The sequence below is a fragment of the Stenella coeruleoalba genome (assembly GCF_951394435.1).
Source record: "Stenella coeruleoalba genome assembly, chromosome: 12".
Lineage (NCBI taxonomy): Eukaryota > Metazoa > Chordata > Mammalia > Artiodactyla > Delphinidae > Stenella > Stenella coeruleoalba.
In genome coordinates, this window is record NC_137158.1 from 2,175,583 (window position 1) to 2,200,123 (window position 24,541).

The 24,541-nt window shown below is 36.0% G+C and overlaps 1 protein-coding gene across 2 annotated transcripts in view; it reads right to left on the reverse strand.

Annotated features, from left to right (window-relative positions):
- Window positions 1-679: 679 nt before the first annotated feature.
- Window positions 680-24,541, reverse strand: part of LGSN (lengsin, lens protein with glutamine synthetase domain) — a gene marked incomplete at both ends in the record, with an annotated part of 29,569 nt that continues 5,707 nt past the window's right edge. The window contains 4 exons of one of the 2 annotated variants that reach the window (XM_079939467.1): window positions 680-1,879; window positions 4,034-4,200; window positions 13,344-13,541; window positions 16,293-16,422. In XM_079939467.1, the coding sequence (XP_079795593.1) occupies window positions 680-1,879; window positions 4,034-4,200; window positions 13,344-13,541; window positions 16,293-16,422 (1,695 nt within the window). Of the gene's footprint in view, window positions 1,880-4,033; window positions 4,201-13,343; window positions 13,542-13,613; window positions 13,812-16,292; window positions 16,423-24,541 lie in introns of both variants that reach the window. The other variant, XM_079939466.1, reaches the window with a different exon arrangement.

The following is a 24,541-nucleotide window of genomic DNA, read 5'->3' on the forward strand; positions in this document are numbered from 1 at the left end:
TTAAATATTTGACCTCATTGTTCCCAGCTCAAAATCTATTTCTTGTGGATTTGTTTCTAGTGGACATTACAGCCTTGAAATTCCTTGGCCTTTTAGGAACTGGTGACAAAGGGTAGAAAGAGAAGGGACATATGTGAAAACTTCTGCTAACTTGTCATCATGACATATTTTTGTAAAACTTAATTAAATCATTTAGAAGCACCACAATGATGCTTGCAAAGTAGACCTTCAGAATGCCTTGATGAGTGAGATTATATTAGCAAATACCTTTGTTTTCCTGGCAGTCACAACCTATGTGTATATTTGAAATTATTTCATTTTTTATAGTTATTTAAATTTTGCATTCTAATTCTTAAGTCTTTTTAATTGTGTGAATATATTGGTTGCTCCCACAAAACTGAATATTCGTATCTAGGTCAACATAGGCAGAGGCAATGACCACCGAGTGACAAGGTTTGCTGGGTTTTCACATCACAGCTGCACCACAACTTTATTGTTTGTTTCTGAATCAGAATCCTCTCAGCAACCCCACTTCATCTGTCAAATACTCCATGGGGACCAAAAAGAGAGAAAGCATTTGTAGTCTTGTTGTTGTTGCAAAAATCCAATCTTTTCTTTCTGGCAGATCAATTACTTAAGTAAAACTCACATCGCTAAAGGAACAGTCAAGGGTTTCACACTAAATAAAATACTCTAAGAATTTATTTCTCTCAGCATCTGTTTCTTCACTTTCCAACTCATATTTCTTCATGGCAACAAAATATCGAATAAAAGTTTCCCCTAGAGCCTGTCTCAGACATTGATCTTCCTCCAGTGCCATGAGGGCATCTTCTAGTTTCAAAGGGATCTCAGAAAATTTGGGCTGATGAAGGTCTGTGCCATCCTCTGGAGCAGCCAAAACACCATCGTTTCTTTGAAGTCCATCCAAGCCTGCAGCCACAGTGGCAGCCAGCACCAGGTAAGGGTTTGCCGTGGCTGAGCCCAGCTTATTTTCTATTCTGGTGCCTTTCTCACCATGGCACTTGATATTAAAAGCACAGCTGTTATCGTTGTATGCCCACGTTGTCGGCACACTCTCCTTCAGGTCTTTACTGTCCTTGAAATAGCGCTTCCGGCAGCTAGCAGCAGGAGCCATCAAGCAGCTGAGAGCAGCAGAGTGCTTCAAGAGACCTGCCAACCATTTTTTCCCAGTGGTCGTGAGCTGCTCCATTCCAGAACTGCTACAGAACATGTTTTTCTTTCCATCGACATCCCAGAGACTATGAGACAAAATTCCTGAATTGCAGAATCCAGTCTCAATGAAAAAGCTGGTGATGTAATTATATTTCCTTGCCACTTCTTTGACAGCTGTTCTAAAGGTAAATGCATTATCAGCTGAACTGATGCCAAATTCGGGCAGAAAGCAGATTTCCATCTGGCCAGGCCTGGTAGAGGAGGAAAAGCTCTCAACATTGGCCCCAGTGTGATACAACCCATCCACGAGTTCCTGGATGAAAGGCTGGTCGTGGTCATTTAGCAATGCTGAAGCAGGAAGAGATATGGTCTTTGAATTGATAATTTCGGGTACACCAAAAGTGCAAAAATCATAGATGAAGGCAGAGAACAGGGAGAAGCCAGAGTCCTGCAGCCGGCTCAGCTGCCTCTTTGCGATGTGCCTTGGGGAAGTCAGCAGAGGCTCGCCAGTCACAGTGAACGTGTCACAGATCACCCTTGCTGTCCTCTCGGCCCACGGCAAAACTCTGAAGGTCGATAGCTCTGGCATCAGGACTATGTCACTATTAAAACATGTTGCTCTTATGTGATCCACTTCATTGTCCTTAGGATTTGGTATCAATTCAAGATAACCTCGGGGCATGTAAACGCCATGGATCACTTTTTCCTAAAGAAGTTAAAGGATAGAGCAATCAAGTTTTGAAACTTGAAAACAAACAAAAACGTTGGGGGTGGGAGAACGAGAAAAAATGTTTAACATCTGTTGGTTAAAGCTAGCTTAGTATCAGATAAATTTTAAATAGTTTAAAATAGGACCCCCAAAGGTAATTTATAAACAAGTCTTAATAGCTTTAGCCTTGGAGACTTTATATGCTCATGTTCATGAAAACAGCACTCATAAAGAAAAGCTATAATGATAAAGAAAATGTCTATAGCAAATGACAAAGGTAAAACCTAACAGAATTATTTGAACTGCTCATAACCAAAAATATTTTTTAAAGCACTTTTTATCATGTGGCGTAGTGGCTAATACTTCAGATAAGGCTTATTCTATTGTAATCCCCACAGGTAATTGACTCTCCAAAGTCTACAGTAAAGAATCCTCAGTCTTTCTCAGAGAGCTGACTGTTGTCACACCCGGGACACACAGGACAGAAGAGCCAGGACTGCTGACAGCTGCACTCCTCTCTTCACTCACCTTTACAACACACTAACGAACAAACTACTTCACAGGCGCAGAGTTCCAGAAACCTTGCCCGTGAATGTGGACCTATGTTATAGTTTCCAAAATGTTGCAGCCTTCAAGTCAGCAGTCCTAACTCTGTCATTAATTCCTTGTGTGAAGTTAAGCAGGTCACAGAACTATGTTATGTGCCTCAGCCTCCATATCTGTGAAACGGAAGTGTTAGAGCAGATCATTGCTAAGGCACTTTCTAGTCAAATACCTCTTGGGTTCAATGGATTTAACTTTTATTTAACTTTTCTATGTGCCCTACAACAGGGAAATAATGAAGTTATAAAGTTGAACAGGCACATAAAAATGTAGAAATTGTGTAGTAGGAATATCAACAAGGTTTCATGTGTTGACGTTTCCATTAATGGGTGGAGAAAAAGCTGACTGTAAAGTTTGGTTCCTATGATGTCAGTGAACACCGTGAGGTTAACAAAACCTACTCACATTCTGCAAGCCAAATTGCTTGTTATATTACTTCCAAATCTCAAACAGGGTGGCTAATGAGGAAGGGCTGATGCTCGCAGAAGCGACTCTTCTGCAAGTGTCGGTGAGCCACTTCCTCCTTCACTTTCCACCATCTCTGCACATTTCCAAGTGCCGTTTGACCTGGATGATCCAAATCTGCTTTTGCCAGTAGTAAAGTTGAGTAAGTCAAGCACTGTTTATTCAGCGCCTGCTTAATTTTCAACCTACTCAAGGACCTATATACATAAACTTCGTGTGTGTGTGTGTGTGTGTGTGTGTGTGTGTGTGTGTGTGTGCAGGCAGATCTAAAGAATTTTTGAAGAAACAGATTTGAATCTTTTGGAATTCTTTAAAAAATGTTTTGAAGATGCCCAATTTTTCCCAATATAAAGCAAATGAGAAAAATTACAATTTGATATTGAAGTAATAAGTAAGATATATTTAAACAATAATCTTAGAGGATGCTTAATTTTCATACTTTTGTATATAATACTGATGTCCCTTCCTAAGAAATGATGTTTCAGTAACACAGTAAGTCAGTTATTAAAGTAAATACATGACATAAACTGAAAAATACTCAGAAAATCTCAAAACATATCTAAAAATATCATATTTCTTGATATCACTATTTTTGAGAACTTAATAATATTTATTGTCATCCAACAAAAATAGGATATATTCTTATCAGAATTAGAAGCTAAAAGGGATATACTTTTTATCTAGAAAATTCTATTTAATCTTATTTTTCTCTTTGTTTTTACTCCTAGGTCTTCTGTTGTAATTTTCTTATATCAAACAAATTATAATCTTCATAATTGCGATAAGAGAAAAAAGTAGTGAAATTATTCAAGGCTGAAGGATGAAATTTACCAGTCTTAATTAGTTTTATATTTATATTGGGTAAATGAATTGCTGTTTGGGAGCTGAAAGTATACATTCAGCTCTTAGGGGAACAATAATGTGTCTGGGGAGTGGCAAGGGAAGAAACAAAATGAATGATTGGTTTTCAACTAGAATTGCTGTATAGGTTACAATAAAATAAGAAAGAGCAATAAGGACCATTTGCTTGCAAATGAATTGAATGAAATTATATTCAATCATAACTCTACTTGCAAAACTCACTTGGAAAAATTGTGCAGGGATACTCTTAGACCGGGATACACCATGGAGGTCTGTTGCTTCAAATCGCACAAACTGAAGGTGATTTTTGGCCATCTCTTGTTTAATGTGTTTCATTCTAGAGGAGAGTTGAGGTGCAGTAGGAATTTGAGTGCTGTTCCCAGTGTTATCTGTAAAATAAAAAATGGTCTAAATCATTAGATCATGATGAACTGCGAAGTAAAATGAGGCTAGAGAATAGTGAATTAGTCATTATGATCATTAACAAAAGCATCATATGTTTCCATGTCTTTGGCTTATTCCTGAGAACATTGTCTCTAAACAGTCTAAGAGATTATCACCTGGGACAAGGTGAAGGTTAACTCTATTTGCTTAAGTAAATAGTAATATTATATGTAAGCACTTACTGAAAATGTCTTTGCTTATGGAAATTAGAATATATTTACATCACTATTTTGGCACCATATAAGGCTGTATATAGATGAGTATCATCAAAGAGACTTTAAGTTTCTTGAACTAACTGGTTTTACCCAAATAAAAAGTTCCTGTATGATTAAAGGTAAAATTATTTGTTTGTTTTATTTTCTGTGGGTTTGCTTTTTTGTTTCATTTTCTTTGCCAAAAGAGCTTTATATCTTTATAACGGCATCTGAATCTAAGACATCTACATCTCTGTCAAATTTAAAACTTGTATAAATGAGCATATAAAAGTGTTTTCCAAGAATGAGAGTGTAGGAGATGAAAAATCTAGACTGAGTACTCCATTTTTAAAAACTAGAAAACTTAAAAAGAAGTTTTTTTCAAGACTTTTAAGATAGTCTACAAATTCTAAAACTCTAGAGTTAGAAGAGACTGGAGATAACATCTAATTCAACCAACTCAGTAGCTTAAGTCCCAGAGAAGTACAACCAGGTTCCCTGAATCACGCTCTCAGTCCATCACCAAAATCGAAACTGGAACCCAGACCTTTTGATTCTGGGTGGGTGGCTCAATACCATAAAGTGACTGAATGAATCTAAAGTGTATAGAAGGATCGGGCACACAGTACACATCATAGATGTTGGCTACTGTCTGACTTTTAGGAGACGCAGCAGATTGTAGTCATTCAGCAAAAACACTGAAGCTCATCTGCCTCCCTACAAATCCTGCCTTTGCCCTGGCAACTTTCCTTATCTCAGCTTTCTTATGTGTCTCAGCTTTCTCACTGACACAATATTACCTATTTCATAGGCTTGTTATGATGATTAAACAAGTTATTTAACAGTTCTTGGCAGACAGTAAGCACCATATCAATGTTTCTTAAATGCATCAAGTGAGCACAATTACTCTAACCCTGGTAAATGGTACCATGATCATGTCTGAATCTGAATACCCATCAATCTGTCACATCACTGATGTTGAACAGCTGTAATTTTAAAGTGATGCTTGAGTATCATTTTTTGAGATATAATTAGGCTTTTAAAACATAAAGATTGACAGTTTAAAAACACAGATTAAGTAGATTTTAAGTACATGAAGCACATGTAGTCATTTGATTGGTTCTACCTATGCAATGACTGGTTCTACCTATGCAAATATATTAGGGATGCTGTCCCGTCACTGATAAATTTGGCTGCTCTCATGCTTCATAGGCTTTATAACTACCTTCCATTTAACAGAAACAATTAAGCTGTAGCAGTTACAGTGTTTTATGTCAAATTATCAGTTGCTGTGTTCCCAAACTTATTCTGAAGTATTGGGTGTTCTGCCCAAGATGAATAATTCTCCTTAAAGAAAATAAAATTTATAGGCATTTTAAAATATGGAAAATTTCAGATAATCAGTATTCTAAACCTAATAAGCAATTACATGTAAACCATAAATATATTAATAACATAAAAAAATCAGAAGACATCTCCTATTAAAAGAATAGTCATTTTACTGGTTCACCAATAATACAATCACAGGTAGTCATTAGTTCTTTGCCTTATCTGTATCATCTACAGTTACTACAATAAATGAGTGTTATTTTAAAATAAGAAAAAGGTTTATCCACTCAATATAGACTTTTTTTTTGTTACCACATACTATTTATACTGCACATATATTATAGGGGCAGCCAGAAAAAGGTTGGGCACCCTTAGAGAGCTTTATGTTATTGAGTGAGGAAGCTATAGACAATAAACATGCCACCAAATGCAAAGGTGGGATAATTTATCATGGTGAAAGTGCTGGGGAAAAATAACATAGCCATCTGAAGTATTAATTCTGTGAGATTTGATCACAATGTGGACAGGTCCAACCACTGATTCTCTCTAACATCACCAAGTTGCACTATGGCTGGACAGTGAGTGCATATATTAGTTTGCTAGGGCTGCCATAACAAATACCATAGACCAGGAGGCTTAAACAGAAATTTATTTCCTTACAGTTCTGGAGAGTAGAAGTCCAAGACCAAGGTGTCAGCAAGATTGGTTGTTTCCTTCTGAAGACATCTCTCCTTGGCTTGTAGATGGCCATCTTCTTCACATGGTCTTCCCTCTGTGTGTGTGTTTCCTAATCTCTTCTTATAGGGACACCAGTCATATTGGATTAGGGCCCATTCTACAGAACTCATTCAACATTAATTACCTCTTCTAAAACTCTGTCTTCAAATACAGTCACATTGTGAGGTAGTAGGGGTTAGAACTTCAACATATGAATTCTGGGGAGACACAATTCAGCCCATAATAATATACTGACCAGTTTCCATTTTCTTCAGGGTCCTAATCACCACCTGCCATGTTGTTGTGTAATACATGTTTACTGTCTTCACCACTTGCATGTTAGCTCCAGGAGAGCTTACTTATTATGTATTTACTTACTTGCTATTGTATCCCCAGTTCCTCCAAGCAGTACAGGCATATCATAGGCACTCACTGGCTATTCCTTTAATAATTTAATAATTAATGTGATTTAATTATTTAGTTAAGTAATTAATACATCATGTGATTTGACCTTGTCTAATTAAAAAGTAAAAATTGGCATCACATATTTTGATATGTATCCTAAGTATCAAATTTTCATTTAAAAGTTTAATTCTTTCACCAAATATGAGAGCCCTATTCAATCAAATTTCATTTTCATGACATCAACTAATCTGAATTGTCTGACTTTCTTTTCTTCAAATAAATTGCACTTCTTAGTTACAATTAAAACTTTTGGTCAGCCCTTCCTAGATGTGTATGATAGAACATACATGTGTATGATAGAAAAGAAGACAGATATTTGCCAGTTCAGGGGCTCATTTGTTTTACTTATACTGTGGCTCCTGAGAGGTGCTCTCCTTTCCCATCTCCTCAGAGAGTTAATAAATTAAATCAATGCGCTTTTATAGAGGAAGTTTCATGGCTGTGAATTTTTAAGGGGAAAAATAAGAAAACATGAAAAACCAAGCAAACCTCAAAGATCTATAGCAGCTAGAAAGCCTTGGAGAAATGTCCATGTTCCGTGACAATGAGGACATGTTTCAGTTATAGAGAACAAGCCATGGTCACTTATAAAAGGCAAATTAAATAGGTGTTTGGGATTTCAAAAGAGGAAAAGTGTGGGCTTCCCTGGTGGCGCAGTGGTTGAGAGTCCGCCTGCCGATGCAGGGGACACGGGTTCGTGCCCCGGTCTGGGAAGATCCCACGTGCCGCAGAGTGGCTGGGCCCGTGAGCCATGGCCACAGAGCCTGCGCATCCGGAGCCTGTGCTCTGCAACGGGAGAGGCCACAACAGTGAGAGGCCCGCATACAGCAAAAAAAAAAAAAAAAAAAAAAAAAAGAGGAAAAGTGCATTTGAGAGTACACTCTGTAATACATTCAGCTTAGGGACGGCTGCCATATTCCTTTCCTTCATCAACCTGGCTGCTCTGAGAGCCACACTGTTAATGCAGATGTGACCCCACCTTTGGCCACATCACATTAGCCCAGCAGTATTCGAAAACAAGGATGGCAGAATAACCTGGTATAAAAGCCAGGACAAAAACAAAAACAATAAAAAGCGAGGGTAGGGGGAGCTATTCTTTGAAAAAAATATATTTTTAATAAATTCAAAGTAGTTATTACAGAGAAGAAAATACCACATTGAAAATCCTTACACTTATTTTGGAGATTTATTTTTATATTTATTTTGAAATTATTTATTGGTGGTTTGTTTGGAGTTGTGAACTTCCTGGTACTTGGGGCCTGTAAAAAATCTAGCCCTGGGCCAAAGAAGAAGACTGTGAATTAATCAAGTTGAATCAATCAATAATTATACCCACACCCCTGGTCATAGTTGATTGGTAAGAAGAGAACTCATGACACAGTTCTTTTCTCAGGTATTTTAGACTTGAGTTATTTAGACTTGAGTCTAAACAATGGTAAATTCCATTTTTTTTATGCCTGAAACTATATAAAACAAAGGTCACAAACTGTGAAAGAGCCAGTGTAATCAGCAGATATTTTCTCATTAGCCTTCCCAGTGTTTGGAATTTTTTTTAAATTAGCTGACAGTTAAATATCAGAAAATTCCATATAAAAATCTTGAGTTCAACCTTCTCTTGAGAAAAGAGAAAGATTGGGCAACACTGGGTGAACATTTCTCTGCAGCAAACATTGGCTGGAACTCTGAGGTGGCCTTCAAATGGGGTATGTATGCATCCTCTAATTCATGGGTTGGCAAATGTTTTCTGTAAATGGCCAGATAGTAAATATTCACAACTTTGCAAGCCATGTGGTCTCTGAGTGAGTAGCACTCACTACTTTCTCACCAGCATGCCTCACTCATTGGCATTATCTGCCTGGCCCCTGTGGCATTTGTATTGATAGTCCCTGATGCTTGGAGGCTGTCAGTGCTCATGTTCTTCACTTCATGGAGAAATTCATGAAGCCAAACACAGAAAGAGACATTCATGAAGCCACGGAGAAATGCAGGCATGAGAGATGGTATGAATTGCCCCCGAGGATGTTGACACCCTAAACCCTGGAACATGTAGAATATGTTAAACTGCAGGGCAAACAGGACTTTGCAGATGTAATTAAGGTTATGGACCTTAAAACAGGGACATTGTCTTGTATTATTCAGGTGAGCCCTTAAAAGCAGAGAACTTTCTCCAGCTGTAGGCATAAAAGAGGTGTGGAAGATGAGGAATTCAGAGAAATTCCAAACATGAGAAATATCTGAGGCACCACTGGCTCAGAGATGTAGAACCAAAGGCTTCCAGGAGCTAAGGGCCACTCCAGCTGGCAGCCAGCAAGGAAACAGGAACCTCAGTCCTATGACTGCAAGGAACTGGATTCTCCCAACAATGTGAATGATCTTGGAAGTGTATTGTTTCCTAGAATCTCTGGCTAAGAACTAAGATGGCCAACACCTTGATTTTGGCCTTGACATACTTGAAGTACAGAAATCAGCTGTGCAAACCTAGACTTCCAATGTACAGAACTGTGAGATAATGAATTGCGTTCTTTTAAAATGCTAAATTTGTTATGGTGGCAACAGAAAATTAATATATATGGAATCCTTACAGTGTTCACTCCCAGGCTCTATGTCCTTCTTAGGCCCTGTGTGTGGTAAAGAATTTAACCTTGTCCAAAGAGAGCTCTGGCCTTTACCCTTGGCCCTGACTGGTAATCTCTAAGCCCTTAGAATGTCCTGCCTGACAAGAGTGTCTTTGTTTTCCTTGTGTCTCTGGCCACACTAGAAAGTCCAGCAATGTCATTTATTATTGAGTCATGTGGCATCAGCTTGACCGCAGTGGAGCTGGAGACTGAGGTCAGCCGTGTGACCAGTTGACTGTGGAGCTCCAATAAAGACCTGCACACCAAGACTAAGGTGAGCTTCCCTAGTTGGCAATACTCCATTTACATTGTCACACACCATTGCCAAGAAAATAGTGTTGTTCATGACTTCAGTGGCAGAGGACAAGTGGGAGTTCCATGCTTAGAACTTCCTTGGACTCTTCATCATGAATCCTTTCCTTAATTGAATTTAATCTGTATTTTTTTCATTGTAATAAACCATAACCTTGAGGATAATAGCCTTCGGTGAGTTCTGTGAGTTCTTATAGCTAATTATCAAAACTAAGGTTAGTCTTAGGGAACTCCCAATCTTGAAATTGGTTTCAGAAGTGAGAGTAGCCTGGTAGACACTGTATCTCTAACCTTACACCCTGCTATATTTCTACCTTTCCAAACTTTGTTTGTTCAATCTTTTCATCATGGATTCCTATGTGGAATAAATAAGTTTAAAATTATTTTCTATCACTTGGATCCCACAGATTTTTGACCAATACACTCATAGGTCAAAATAGCTATATCACTATTGATAACCCATAAATTTAGAATAACAGAATTTTTAGTATCTGGTCTTACATTTAGGTCTTTAATTCATTTTGAATTTATTTTTGTGTATGGTGTTGGAGAATGTGCTAATTTCAGTCTTTTCCATGTAGCTATCCAGTTTTCCCAGCAACACTTATTGAAGAGACTGTCTTTTCTCCATTGTATATTCTTGCCTCCTTTGTCATAGATTAGGTGACCATAGGTGTGTGGCTTTATCTCTGGGGTTTCTATCCTCTTCCATTGATCTATATTTCTGTTTTTGTGCCAGTATCATACTGTTTGATTACTGTAACTTTGTAGTGTAGTCTGAAGTCAGGGAGCCTGATTCTTCCAGCTCCATTTTTCTTTCTCATAATAGCCTTGGCTATTCAGAGTCTTTTGTGTCTCTGTACAATTGTAAAATATTTTGTCTAATTCTGTGAGAAATGTTACTGGTAATTTGATAGGGATTACTTTGTATATATAGATTACTTTGGGTACTATAATCATTTTGCCAATATTCGTTCCTCCAATACAAGAACATGGTATATCTCTTCATCTGTTTGTGTCATCTTCAATTTCTTTCATCAGTATCTTATAGTTTTCTGACTACAGATCTTTTGCCTCCTTAGGTAGGCTTACTCCTAAGTATTTTATTATTTTTGATGTAAGTGGGATTGTTTCTTTAATTTCTCCTGATCTTTCATTGTTAGTGTATAGGAATGAAAGAGATTTGGGCATATTAATTTTGTATCCTGCAACTTTACTGAATTAATTGATGAGCGTTAGTGGTTTTCTGGTAGCATCTTTAGGATTTTATATATATAGTATCATGTCAACTGCAAACAGTGACAATTTTACTTCTTCATTTCCAGTTTGGATTCCTTTTACTTCTTTTTCTTCTCTGATTGCCATGGCTAAGACTTCCAAAACTATGTTGAAAAACTCTTAGAGGAAAACAAAGGCAGAACACTCTCTGACATAAATTGCAGCAAGATCTTTTTTGATCCACCTCTGAGAGTGAAGAAAATAAAAACAGAAATAAACAAATAGGACCTAATTAAACTTAAAATCTTTTGCATAACAAAGGAAACCATAAGCAAAATGAAAAGACAAAGCACAGATTGGGAGAAAGTATTTGCAAACGAAGCAACCAGCAAGGGACTAATCTCCAAAATATACAAACAGCTCATGCAGCTCAATATCAAAAAACCAAATATTCCAATTAAAAATGAGTGGACAATCTAAATAGACATTTCTCCAAAGAAGAAATACAGATGGCCAAGAGGCAAATGAAAAGATGCTGAACATCACTAATTATTAGAGAAATACAACTCAAAACTACAATGAGGTATCACCTCACACCAGTTAAAATGACTATCATCAAAAAAGTCTACAACAATAAATGCTGGAGAGGGTGTGGAGAAAAGGGAACCCTCCTGCACTGTTGGTGGGAATGTAAATTGATACAGCCACTATTGAGAACAGTATGGAGATTCCTTTAAATACTAAAAGTAAAACCACCATATGACCCAGCAATCCCACTACTGGGCATATACCCTGAGAAAAACATAATTCAAAAAGAGATATGTGCCAGAATATTCATTGCAGCACTATTTACAATTGCTAGGACATGGAAACAACCTAAATGTCCATCAACGGATGAATGGATAAAGAAAATGTGGCACATATATACAATGGAATACTACTCAGCCATAAAAACGAAAGAAATTGAGTTATTTCTAATGAGGTAGATGGACCTAGTCTGTCATACAGAGTGAAGTAAGTCTGAAAGAGAAAGACAAATACCATATGCTAATGCACATATATGGAATATAAAAAAAAACTGGTACTGGTGTACCTAGTGGCAGGGCAGAAATAAAGACACAGATGTAAAGAATGGACTTGAGAACATGGGGGGTGGGAAGGGGGAAGCTGGGATGAAGTGAAAGAGTAGCACTGACATATATACACTACCAAATGTAAAATCGATAGCTAGTGGGAAACTGCTGCATAGCCTGGAGAGATCAGCTCGATGCTTTGTGATGACCTAGAGGGGTGGGCTAGGGAGGGTGGGATGGAGGCTCAAGATAGAGGGGATATGGGGATATATGTATACTTGTAGCTGATTCACTTTGTTGTACAACAGGAACTAACACAACATTGTAAAGCAACTATACTCCAATAAAGATATAAAAAATAAAATAAAAATAGAGCTACCATATGATCCAGAAATCCCACTCTTGAGCATATATCCAGAGAAGACCATAATTCAAAAGGATACATGCACCCCAACGTTCATTAGAGCACTATTTACAATAGCCAGGACAAGGAAGCAACCTAAATGTCCATCAACAGATGAATGGTTAAAGAAGATGTGGTACATATGTGCAGTGGAATGTTACTCAGCCATTAAAAAGAACAAAATAATGCCATTTACAGCAACATGGATGGACCTAGAGATTGTCATACTGAGGGAAGTACAAAGGGCAGAGAAAGACAAATATCATCCTATATGTGGAATCTTAAAAAAAAAGGTACAAGTGAACCAATTAACAAAACAGAAATTGAGTTATAGATGAAGAAAACAAACTTACATTTACCAAAGCGGAAAAGGGAGAGTGATAAATTAGGATTAACATATACACACTATATATATAAAATAGGTAACTAATATGAATCTTCCGTATAACACAGTGAAATAGTCAACACTCTGTAATGACCTATATGGGAATAGAATCTAAAAAAAATAATAATAATAATAACAATTTTACTTTTAGAAAAGACTTGAGAGACCATGCATGGCAACCCCTCCATTTTCCATATGAGCAGCCTAGTGGGGAAAGAAAACTGTAAAGCATTTTATAAATGATAGGTGTATAAATTATTTTAAGTGTTCTGACTTTCAGGCTAGCATCTTCAACCAACAACACAATATCACTAATTCAAATACAAATTTGGGATTAGCAACTAGACCCATATGCCAGTTTGTCCCAGAGTCCTTACCAGTATAGTTGGAGTTTGGGTGAAATTCACCATCAGGAGCGTTAACTGATCTTTTGATGGGCAATGGCTTTATCACTATTTTCTGATCTTTGGAATCCTTGTCATCTTCTGACAAATGAGATTCAGCAGAGCCAGGTCCCATGACTGGTTTATTGGTATCCCCCAATTTGTGACACACCATTTGGTTTCTAATCCTTTCTGTAGAAATAAAGAAAAATGTTAAGGTCTTCTGCCCATTTTTGATTTGCCAGTTTGTCCCAGAGTCCTTACCAGTATAGTTGGAGTTTGGGTGAAATTCACCACCAGGAACGTTAACTGATGTTTTGATGGGCAATGGCTTTATCACTATTTTCTGATCTTTGGAATCCTTGTCATCTTCTGACAAATGAGATTCAGCAGAGCCAGGTCCCATGACTGGTTTATTGGTATCCCCCAATTTGTGACACACCATTTGGTTTCTAATCCTTTCTGTAGAAATAAAGAAAAATGTTAAGGTCTTCTGCCCATTTTTGATTAGGTTGTTTGTTTTCTTGATATGGAGTTTTATGAACTGTTTGTGTATTTTTTATATTAACCTCTTGTTGGTCTCATTGTTTGCAAATATTTTCTCCTATTCCATATGTTGTCTTTTCGTTTTGTTGATGGTTTCCTTTGCTGTGCAAAAGCTTTTAAATTTGATTACGTACCATTTATTTATTTTTGCTTTTATTTCTTTTGCCTTGGCCTAAAGAAAATATTGACTGATGTAAGAAAATATGGCTACAATTCATGTCTCCTAGGAGTTTCATGGTGTCATGTCTTATATTTAGGTCTTTAAACTATTTTGAGTTTATTTTTGTATATGGTGTGAGAGAATGTTTTAAGTTCATTGATTTACATGCAGCTGTCCAACTTTCCCAACACCACTTGCTGAAGAGACTGTTTCTTCTCTATTGTATATTCTTGCCTTCTTTGTCAAATATTAATTGACCTTAGGTATATGGATTTATTTCTGGGCTCTCTATTCTGTTCCATTGATCTGTATGATGCTTTTGTGCCAATACTATGCTGTTTTGATAACCGTAGCTTTGTAGTATTGTCTGAAATCTGGGATGGTTATACATCCAGCTTTGTTCTTTTTCCTCAGTATTGCTTTGGCAATTCTGGGTCTTTCATGGTTCCATATAGATATTAGAGTTATTTGTTCTAGTTTTGTGAAAAACGTCATAGATAATTTGATAGAGATCACATTAAATCTGCAGATTGCTTTGGGTAGTATGGCCATTTTATCAAAATGAAATAGACATTTCTCCAAAGAAGACATACAGATGGCCAACAGGCACATGAAAGGATGCTCAATATCACTAATTATTAGAGTAATGCAAATCAAAACCACAATAAGGTATCACCTCACACCAGTCAGAATGGCTATCACCATAAAATCTACAAATAAATGCTAGATTAAAAAAGGGAACCCTCCTAAACCTTTGGTGGAAATGTAAATGGGTGTAGCCACTATGGAAAGCAGTACGTAGGTTCCTTAAAAAACTAAAAATAGAGCTACCATATGTTCCAGCAATCCCACTCCTGGGCATATATCCAGAAGAGATGAAAACTCTAATTCAAAAAGATACATGTACCCCAATGTTCATAGCAGCACTATTTACAATAGCCAAGATATGGGAACAACCCACTTGTCCATAAACTGATGATTGGTTTAAGAAGGTGTGGTATGTGTGATGTATGTGTATATATATATATATATATATATATATATATATATAAAATGGAATATTACTCAGCCCCAAAAATGAAATATTGCTATTTGCAGCAACATGGATGGACCTAGAGATTATCCTACTGGGTGAAGTAAGTCAGAAAGAGAAATATATGATAATCACTTATATGTGGAATCTAAAAAAGTAAGACAAATTTATATACAAAACAGAAACGGACTTACTGGTTCTGTAGTAGATTTAACGGTTTTCATAGAAACAAACTTATGGTTACCAAAGGGGAAGGGGAGAGTGCGGAGGGAAAAAATTAGGAGTATGAGATTGACAGATACACATTACTATATATAAAATACATAAACAACAGGGATTTACTGTATAACACAGGGAACAATATTCAATATTTTGTAATAACCTATAATGGAAAATAATCTGAAAAAATGTATATAACTGAATCACTTTGCTGTACACCTGAAACTAACACAGTATTATAAATCAACTATACATCAATTTAAATAAAGAAAGAAAAATGTTTAAAAATGTTGGCACTGTTTTCAACTGTCTTTCAATATGATGTAAAGAGGAATACTTGATAAAATAATTTATTCCTAGGCAATGACATACCAAATAAGGGGCAGTGGGAGTAGTTCACCCTGGTTTCAAGATATATGGGGTTGCATTTTCTGTAGAGAATTTTAAAACAATAATAAAGTTTACAAAAGTCTAACTGCATTTTATTGTTGCCATGCACTGGCCATTTGTACTGCCCCTGCCTTGGAACACCACTCTTCCTAGAATTGAGACTGTTGTCCACATCAACTCCTAGTTTCAGCACTGTTTCAAATCCACTGGAGTCTAGTTGGAATTCCAACATGTGTTATGAAAACTTGATCCACATCTTCATTGTGGCCTCTCTCAGTAATGATCTTTGTACTCATTCTCAGAGCAGAAATATGCTTCTTTACTTACTCATATGTTCCTTCTGTTCTGTACTCTCTTTTGTTCACACTACTATTTTCTTAGTTCTACTCCCTTAAAATTCTAAATATTTTTATTATTTTTATATATTTATACCGCAAGCCTATATTTTCCATCTTTTATGTTGCCTATGTAGGAATAAATTTTCTTTCTTTCTTTGCTTCTCCCATAGAAGAGAAGAAAAATGTTTTATGAAGAAGAGACCAAATAGAGATTATCTTTGACTACATATTCTTGAGGGATCATAGTAGCAAGATACCTTTTGAGTTGGCTATATCCACTTCTCCTATTTCAGTTGACAAACTATGTAGTTTAGTGACTTCCTTTCTTGTATTTCTTAATTTACTCATCCTGCTGGCTTTAGTCTCATTACCTTCATCTCTGATGTCCTGTAATAATTAATAAACAAAAAGTCAAATAACAGATCATGCACACAATGAAATTTGGAGGTCAAGAAAGAATGATGATATAAAAATGATTCTAGAAGACTTTAAAAACAAGGTAAATTTTGTTTCCACATCCACTTGAATAATTCAAAATTAAGAGGCTTAACATTCTGCTGACAGGATGGATTTTCTGTATCTCCTTTTATATGTGGTACAAAAAATATCACCAAATAAATTAAAATCTTGCCCAACTAGTCAGGATTTTCTATATTTTTTACTCTGGGATATTTTGCATTATTTATTCTTAAGTAATTTTACCAAACCCATTTTAGCTTTAAAAGCCCTCTTTTATAATTTCTCTCTCTCTTTTTTAGGATCTCTAATGTTTCTGACCAGAGACATAAGTATTATACCTAAGGAATTAGATTCTCCTCTTCTTACCCTCATCCTAATTGCGTCAATATTTACTTCAAAAAAGCACATGCTTTCATAAAATTCTATTTTGTGACTGTATTTTATGTATGTGAAACAATGTCATGCTCAAAGTGTTTTATAGCTTAGGAAAACCTAAAGAAATACATATTAAAACAAAATAACCTAACTTCAACACTATAGTTATAATCTTTGACAGGATCCCTTGACAGAGCTGTCAAGGGCAATTCCCCATGGGGAGCTGGACAGTGAGGCAGGGGCTGGGGATGGAGAGCTATGGTGTCTCTGCCCCATCAGTGGACAGAATAATCCCTGCAGTCCTGAGTCACAACTGAAATAAATAAGAATTTTTTAAAGTAAAAAGCTGACATTGATTTTTTTCATTTATACACTTTTATTTTTACTTCACTGAAATAATTTTTAAAAGAATCAATTATTTTCTACTCAAATGGCTTGATACTTTATGCACATCATAATGTACTGACTACAGATTCTATTTTAAGTTTTGTGTAGGTGTCATTACTTCTACCAAGTCAACTTTTCTGATTTTTTTTAATGAAGTGTAATTGCCTTACAATATTATATTAGTTTCAGGTGTACAATATTAAATATTTTTATAGAGTATACTCCATACAAAGTTATTATAAAATATTGACTATATTCCTTGTGCTGCACATTACATCTTTGTAACTTATTTATTATCTACCTAGTAGTTTGTATCTCTTAATCATCTACTCCTATTTTGCCCATCCCTCCCCACACCTCTCCCCTTTGGTAGTTTGTTCTCTGTATCTGCAAGTCTGTTTCTGTTTTGTTATATTTGTTCATTTTTTTAAATTCCACATATAAGTGAAAATATACAGTACTTGTCTTTCTCTGTCTGACTTATTTCACTAAGGATAATATGGCATATATATATAATGGAATATTATTCAGCCATAAAAAATGAAGTTTTACCATTTGCAACAAGTTGGATGAACCTGGAGGGAATTATGCTGTCACTGGTATTTTTAATGTTTTTTTACAAACTCCTCATTGTGGTTTGAGGTGAGAGGATCAGGGTCAAAAACTATATTCTAAAATGTTTCGAGCTATTTTCTTTTTGAAGAGCTATTTCTGAAGTTTCCATCCCTGGAGGCAAGTTATAAATACATGTCCAGAATGGTTGCTGGGGAACAACTGTACCATTTGTCAATTAAATCAATTCAATCTCTGAAGACTAAAAGAAGAAACATGAATTTAACTGTTTTGTGTCTACATATAGTTATGGTACATTGTTCTTATTGTTACCATGGTTTTTAAAAAGATATATTTCATAGGATAAAGTCTTTGTGTGATTTTTTTTCAAGAAACTAATATTTATTAAGCACTTAATGGATACTAAATACCAACATTATACTTTAAATTTTTTAAATTTTATTATGATAAGAACACTTAACATGAGATCTAGCCTTTTAAATTTTTAAGTTGGCCATAGTGTTTTTTTTTTTTAACATCTTGTGTGATTTTAAGTTTCACTTTTTAGAAAATTGGGGTCTTTCACTACAGATAATCTTATATTTGGATCATGTGATATTTATAGTAATTTATTTTTTTTAGTAGTTTATAATTTTTTTCAAATATTTGTGTAAATTATCCCTATGCACTTTGGATAGGATTCTGACAGTGACATACTAGCCTTATTGTATATATTCACAATTTCTAAGATTGCATTGCCAGAAATATACATTATATAGTTGTAATTTTGGCAAATGTTTTTACATATTCATGTCTCTGGTTATTTTTAAGAAGTCTTCTTTAGAAAATGACTTATTAGGCCAGTTACACAAATTTCAAAGGAAACTGAGCAGACTAATATTTGTGTTAGTTTGATTCATAGGGATCCTCTCATATACAGATTGATGGAATCAAATGAAACAAATTTTAAGATTTCTTCCAGCTTCAAACTCTAACTGCAACCAAATAACAATGTGCTACAATTGAGCACTCTGTCAGGCACATTTCTTCAGCATAACCCTCAAGATGGTAGAATCTCCATCCTACAAATGAGAAAAGTGAGACCCTGAATAACTTGCCCAGGGCCACAAAAGTGAATGGAAAGTACAGAGTATTGATGCAAACATGTCCTCTGGTTTCCAAAATGCCATTCTGCTTCCTAAATTTCAGAAACTCAAACCCAGAGAATGTTTATTTTAGTAATTTTCACCTGCCTTCATATAAACCAGACCAAAAGGGAAAGTTTATTAAGAGAAAAACAAGGACAATTTATCAAGTTCCTACACTGAGAATTTCACCAATAAAAACCCTAGAACTAAGTCATAGTATGTGCCTCTGACTCCAAAATAGATGCTCAATTTTTTTTCAAATGAAGAATACATTTAGTTCAGTCCTCTGATTTTTCTTTATATACTAAAATGATCATTTCTATAATAGCTCAAACAAATTTAGTGGATCCCTGATTTACCTCACCTCCAATAAGTATTTTTATTCTCCTTAATCTCTTAACTACATTTAGTTACAATGTGAATGATGTTTCAGTAAAAAAAAATCTACTAGTCAAGATTCATGTGATTTAAGTCCTAATTCTGACTTTTCCACTAAGTAGCAAGTCCTCTGGATCCTTGGTATTTTCATCTGTAAACACTGCTATAAGTACAATTCCCAAAAGTATATTAACATTTTACAAGTATTTTTATAACCAGTATTATAACAAGTATTTTAAAAAATATGTTATATCTTATTTAATACTCACAACTTTCAGGGAACATTTATTATCACCTACGTTTTGCCAAGGCAGAAACAGGTTCACCAGGAAATGATTTGTTCAAGGTCATATGACTGCCAAGGAAGAATAGGAATTATCTGGGGAGCTTCCCACATCACCATAGCAGACAGCTGAACTAGATGAAATTCCACTTCTATTTTATAAGATTATCTGTATGACTTGTAAAAATTTGTTCACTCAACTCCCTCAGTTACATATTCTTCTACAATTATATTGTGTTTTAATAACTCTTTCCTGAATAAGGGTTAAAACCATCTTAAGTCACTATTAGCTTAAACTTCATCAGTCCAAACAATGAGGACTATGGGTAAGGTAAAATCAAAGACATAAAAATAAATAAAACATGGTCCATTTCATAAAGAATCTTACAATCTAGTATAGGAGATAAAGTGTTGTTATTGAAGTTGAAGGCTCCCATGTTACAAAGAAAGAGATATAGTTAGGATACCCTAGTTCAGAGGCAGCAAACTCAATGCTGAGCAAGTAACAGAGATGCAGTGGGCTGTATGGTGAACACCAGAGCTGACATCCATCCAAGGAAGGAACCAATGTGTGGTTGTAGCCAACAGTTGCCGTGACAAAATGTGGCCCTAGTGATGCCAGTTTTCCAAATTTCCAAGGAATGCCAGAAATCTGGATTTTCATTTGAAATTCTATGATTTTTTAAAATGTTGACAATCAATTTAAAGTATAAAGTAGGTAGTAAAGAAGAGAAGAAAGATACTCAATTCCCATATAGCCAGATCTCAAAAAGACTGGAATGTTGTTCAGAATATTCAGCAGTGCTAGAGGCCCTGGGCACAATGATAGCAGCAGAGACCACCTATCTTTTCCCCATCAGTGGTGGTTAGTAGAGATGGTCAAGATATTTAACCATTAGTACAGATAATAAAAATAACAAATACTTTTATTTTACCTACTATGTGTCAGCTCTCTTCTAAATGCTCTGCGTTTCGTCTCAGAACAACCACTTGAGAGAGATACATTGTCATCTCCATTTTAGAGATGAGTAAAACTGAGTCAAAGAAAGACTAATTAGCCCACACATCTTGTAAGTGGTGGAGCTAGGACTCGAGCCCAGGAAACTGGCTCCAGAGCACAAGTGCTTAATGCATTATTAATGAATACAGTCAGTCAGAATGCCCCAGAATCATTGCTGGGGTGCTGGGAAGCCAGGACAGGATTCTAGAGGGTCCCTGCAGGACCAGATGTTAACTCTTTAGTAGATGGATTATGGAGAGGTCTAAGGGCCCCAGGGAAACAGTAGGAGAGCTAGAGAAATTCAGAGGGTTGGGGTATCTTCAAGGGACTCGTCAGCAGCTATTTACCAACCAGTTTAGAAATGTTGATCAAGTAATTGACATTACAGGTGCAGCCGACAAATTTCCTGGTTGCACCGTTTAGTCGGACAAGCAGTGCCTGGTGCGTGGTAAGTACTAAATAGATGTTAGTCATGATTATCTTTACCCAGGCACCATGCATTACTGAAGATCTCTGCTTCAAAGATACCTCTTTCTAGGCTACCTCATGGGCCCTTAACTCATGAGAGATGACTCTTATTCAGTCAGGCTCTAATCCCTCTCTTTTCTAAGCATCTCTAGACTCTGAACACAGTAAACTAGTGGAACCTCTCAGAGAGGTGAGGATATGTCAAGTAGTCTGAGGGTTCTCAGCTGGGAGCCAACATACTCATGCTTGTACTCTACAGCACTGCTATTAAACAGGCAGATTGTTTTATAAATAGGGTCTTCAGAGAGTCTTCAGGGAAACTAGGCCAAGCTTAAACAGAAGAGGGGACACTTGAACTAAAGATAGAAAGAAGTCAATAAACGAAGCTGGAAAAACCATGAGCATAAACACGGATATGTGTGAACATACAAATCTAATTTATGCTTAATTTGGACAGTCTCAAAATTCTACTACAACCGGTTGACTCTGATTTCTTTTGACATTTCCACCAGAGAAGCTTTTCACACTTCAGATACTTTTCTACTTTCATTCTATCAGATGACTTCAGTTCATACACAGGAATGGTCTTTAAAGAATATTTCATATTACAAGATATTTTCATAATTCATGTTTTTTTCATCACAGCATTTCCTTTGAAAATTGTTTATATGGCTTAGTATGTTTGTTATTTTGCATTTACACTCAGTGGCTGATCAAGTTATCTAAAAGATTTAACCTAAAGGGATACTGCCAAGCATTAAATTTAGGCATAATTTGACCTAATAAGTTTCTTTCCAATAAAGTAACCAGTGTTATTTAGATTCTAGATATCACTGATTCTGTTCATTTATTTTTAATTTTCTCTAACAGTTACCTTTTCAATGTCAATACTTTAAAAATCCTTGTTTTAACCCCTGTATACTGGCTATAGTCTGTGGTATAATTATTAATGCATTTACCATACACTCTGATTTTGTTGATGAGGGGAGATGCATGAAACAGCCAGCAAGAAAAAAAAAATCCCACATCCCTACATCAAGTATTTTTTTTGTTTGTTTCTTTTTAATTTTTGTTTTTGTATTTGCTTGCTTGCTTTTTCATGTACCTCCCCTCATTAATAAAATCAGAGTTTGGGGTTGACATGTACACACTGTTATATTTAAAATGTATAACAAACAAGGAACTACTGTACAGCACAGGGGAAAAAAAGCCACATCAAGTTTTAACCTGTGTTAGAAATAATGTTAAAAAGGATCAGTGATTATCAAATTTAAAAGAATATATCAAAGAGAAAAGAATTTCAGTTTCCTTAGAATGTATTCTTCAAAGAAAAGGGGAAGAAATGTGTTCAAAATATTTGTAGAAAGATACTTCAAAGAACATATTCTAAACTCACATCAGCTTATCTAAAAATATCCATACCTATTAAACATTTTCCTACTTCCGGCAACTTGGTCTAAGAAAATAATTCAAAATATGTAAAGTTATATGCATGTCCAGTGCCATCTTTGTTATAATAGTGAAAACTTGAAAGCAGCATAAAGTAGGAAGAGTTGAATACAGTGTGGTAATTCTGTTCAATAATTCCCCAGTTAAAAGTACGTGCTTCCATTTCCCACATTTTTCTTAGATTACCACAGTCATAACCGACTTTCTCCTTACCTTCAGTGTTACCATTCTCCTACCCATCCTCCAGACTTCTGCCCATATCACTTCTCTAAATCACAATTTTGGTCTTGTTATTTCTCTGCTTAGGATACTTCCACAGTTTCCCATCTCCTTCAGGAAAAATTCAAATTAGTATTCTCTGAGGCCCTGCATAACCCAGCCTTACCAATCTCTCCAAACCTTAAGGCAATGATTAGTTTAGCCCAAGTATCATGATTCCTTAAGTGCCAAGTATGTATTTAGGTGCCCCTTCTAGAATTAAGAACTTCTGCAGCCATAAACCAAGGAACTACTTAGACCTCCCAATATCCACTTGGGCAATCTAGGGTATAGATTACAGTGATCTGAACTAGGATAATGGCTGTAGAGATGAGGCAATAAATGAGCATACTACAGATATATTGGGGAGGTAGATTTGGCAGGTTGGTGTTTGACTGGATATAGGAAATAAAGTAGACAGAAGGATTAAAGATAGCAGTAAGGTTTCTGACCAGGAAACCCAAATGAGGAGGAGACCTGAGAGGAGAGTTTCTGGGTTCTATTTCAGGTATATAGAATCTAAGATAAGTGTGTCATCTGGAGGTACCCAGCAAATATTAGCCATATGGGTCAGAACCCAAAAGAAACAAAAGGAAAAAAGCAAAGGCCTGACAGTGGTTGGAATTATTAAGGAAAAAAAGAGCAGAGACTGAAAAAAATAAGGACTAAGATAAAAATGAGAACAACAATATTTAATGATTAAACATAGAAATTGAATCTCAGACAGTAGTCAGAGAACAAAGGATGAGAATGTGAAAGAAAAAACTGGGACAGGATGGCTTCATTGACATAAAAAGATAAAAGCTGTATTTCAAAGAAGGGAGCACCAATAGGCCATGCTACTGAAATGATAAATAAAGTTAGCATTAAAACTTGCCCATCGTTTTTTGCAACAAGGTCACTGGAGGCCTTGGTAAGAGCAGTTTCAGTGGAAGAATGTAAGCAGCAGCCAGAATGCAGTAAACTGAGGAGGATTCAGAAGTGTTCAGTCCTGGGTCCACACACAATAAGTGCACCAGAGGTGTCCACCACCATCGAGTGGAGACAGGCAGGAAATACAACTCAAAAATACAAGAGAAGAAGACAGAGAGGATGGCCAATGGGAGAGTAGTGCCTAGGGGTCCAAGAAAAGCTTATGTTGCTTTTAGGAAGAAAAGACTTACATGTATTGTATTTAAATACTTAATGAAAGGAGTCTATAAAGAAGGAGATGTTGAAGAAAGGAGAAAAAGGATAAAGCGAGATCCCTGAAAGGGCAAAAAGTATGGAAACTAGAGTTGAAATGAAGGAATAACTTTAATATATCTCCTTCCATAAGAGGAAGTAAAGAAGATAGAAGATAGAAGGTTAGAGGAGGGGAGAGAGGAAAAATCTGGAGGAAGAGGAGAATTAGGAGTAGGAGAGAAAGAAGGGAATCCTCAACATTTAATGAGTGCTTTTCAGATGACATAACTGTACCTCAGTAAGATTAATTGCACTTAATGAGTGGCAGAATCTGAATTTAAAACTAATTTTAAACTTCGATCTTTCTTATCCATTCTGGGTGTGCTCAGACAGTAAGTGTATGGAAAACTAAAGGTTTAAGAAGAATGGAAGTGGTTTGACATAGACATAGCAGAGAACAGAAAAATCCAACTCAGGAAACAAAAATGTCTAGTGTCTAAAAGAACTGAAGACTTTAAAGTTTTAGTGGCACCAATCTTCACAGGTAAATTATTTTTCTCCAGCAAAGCTCTGTTGGTGTTGTGA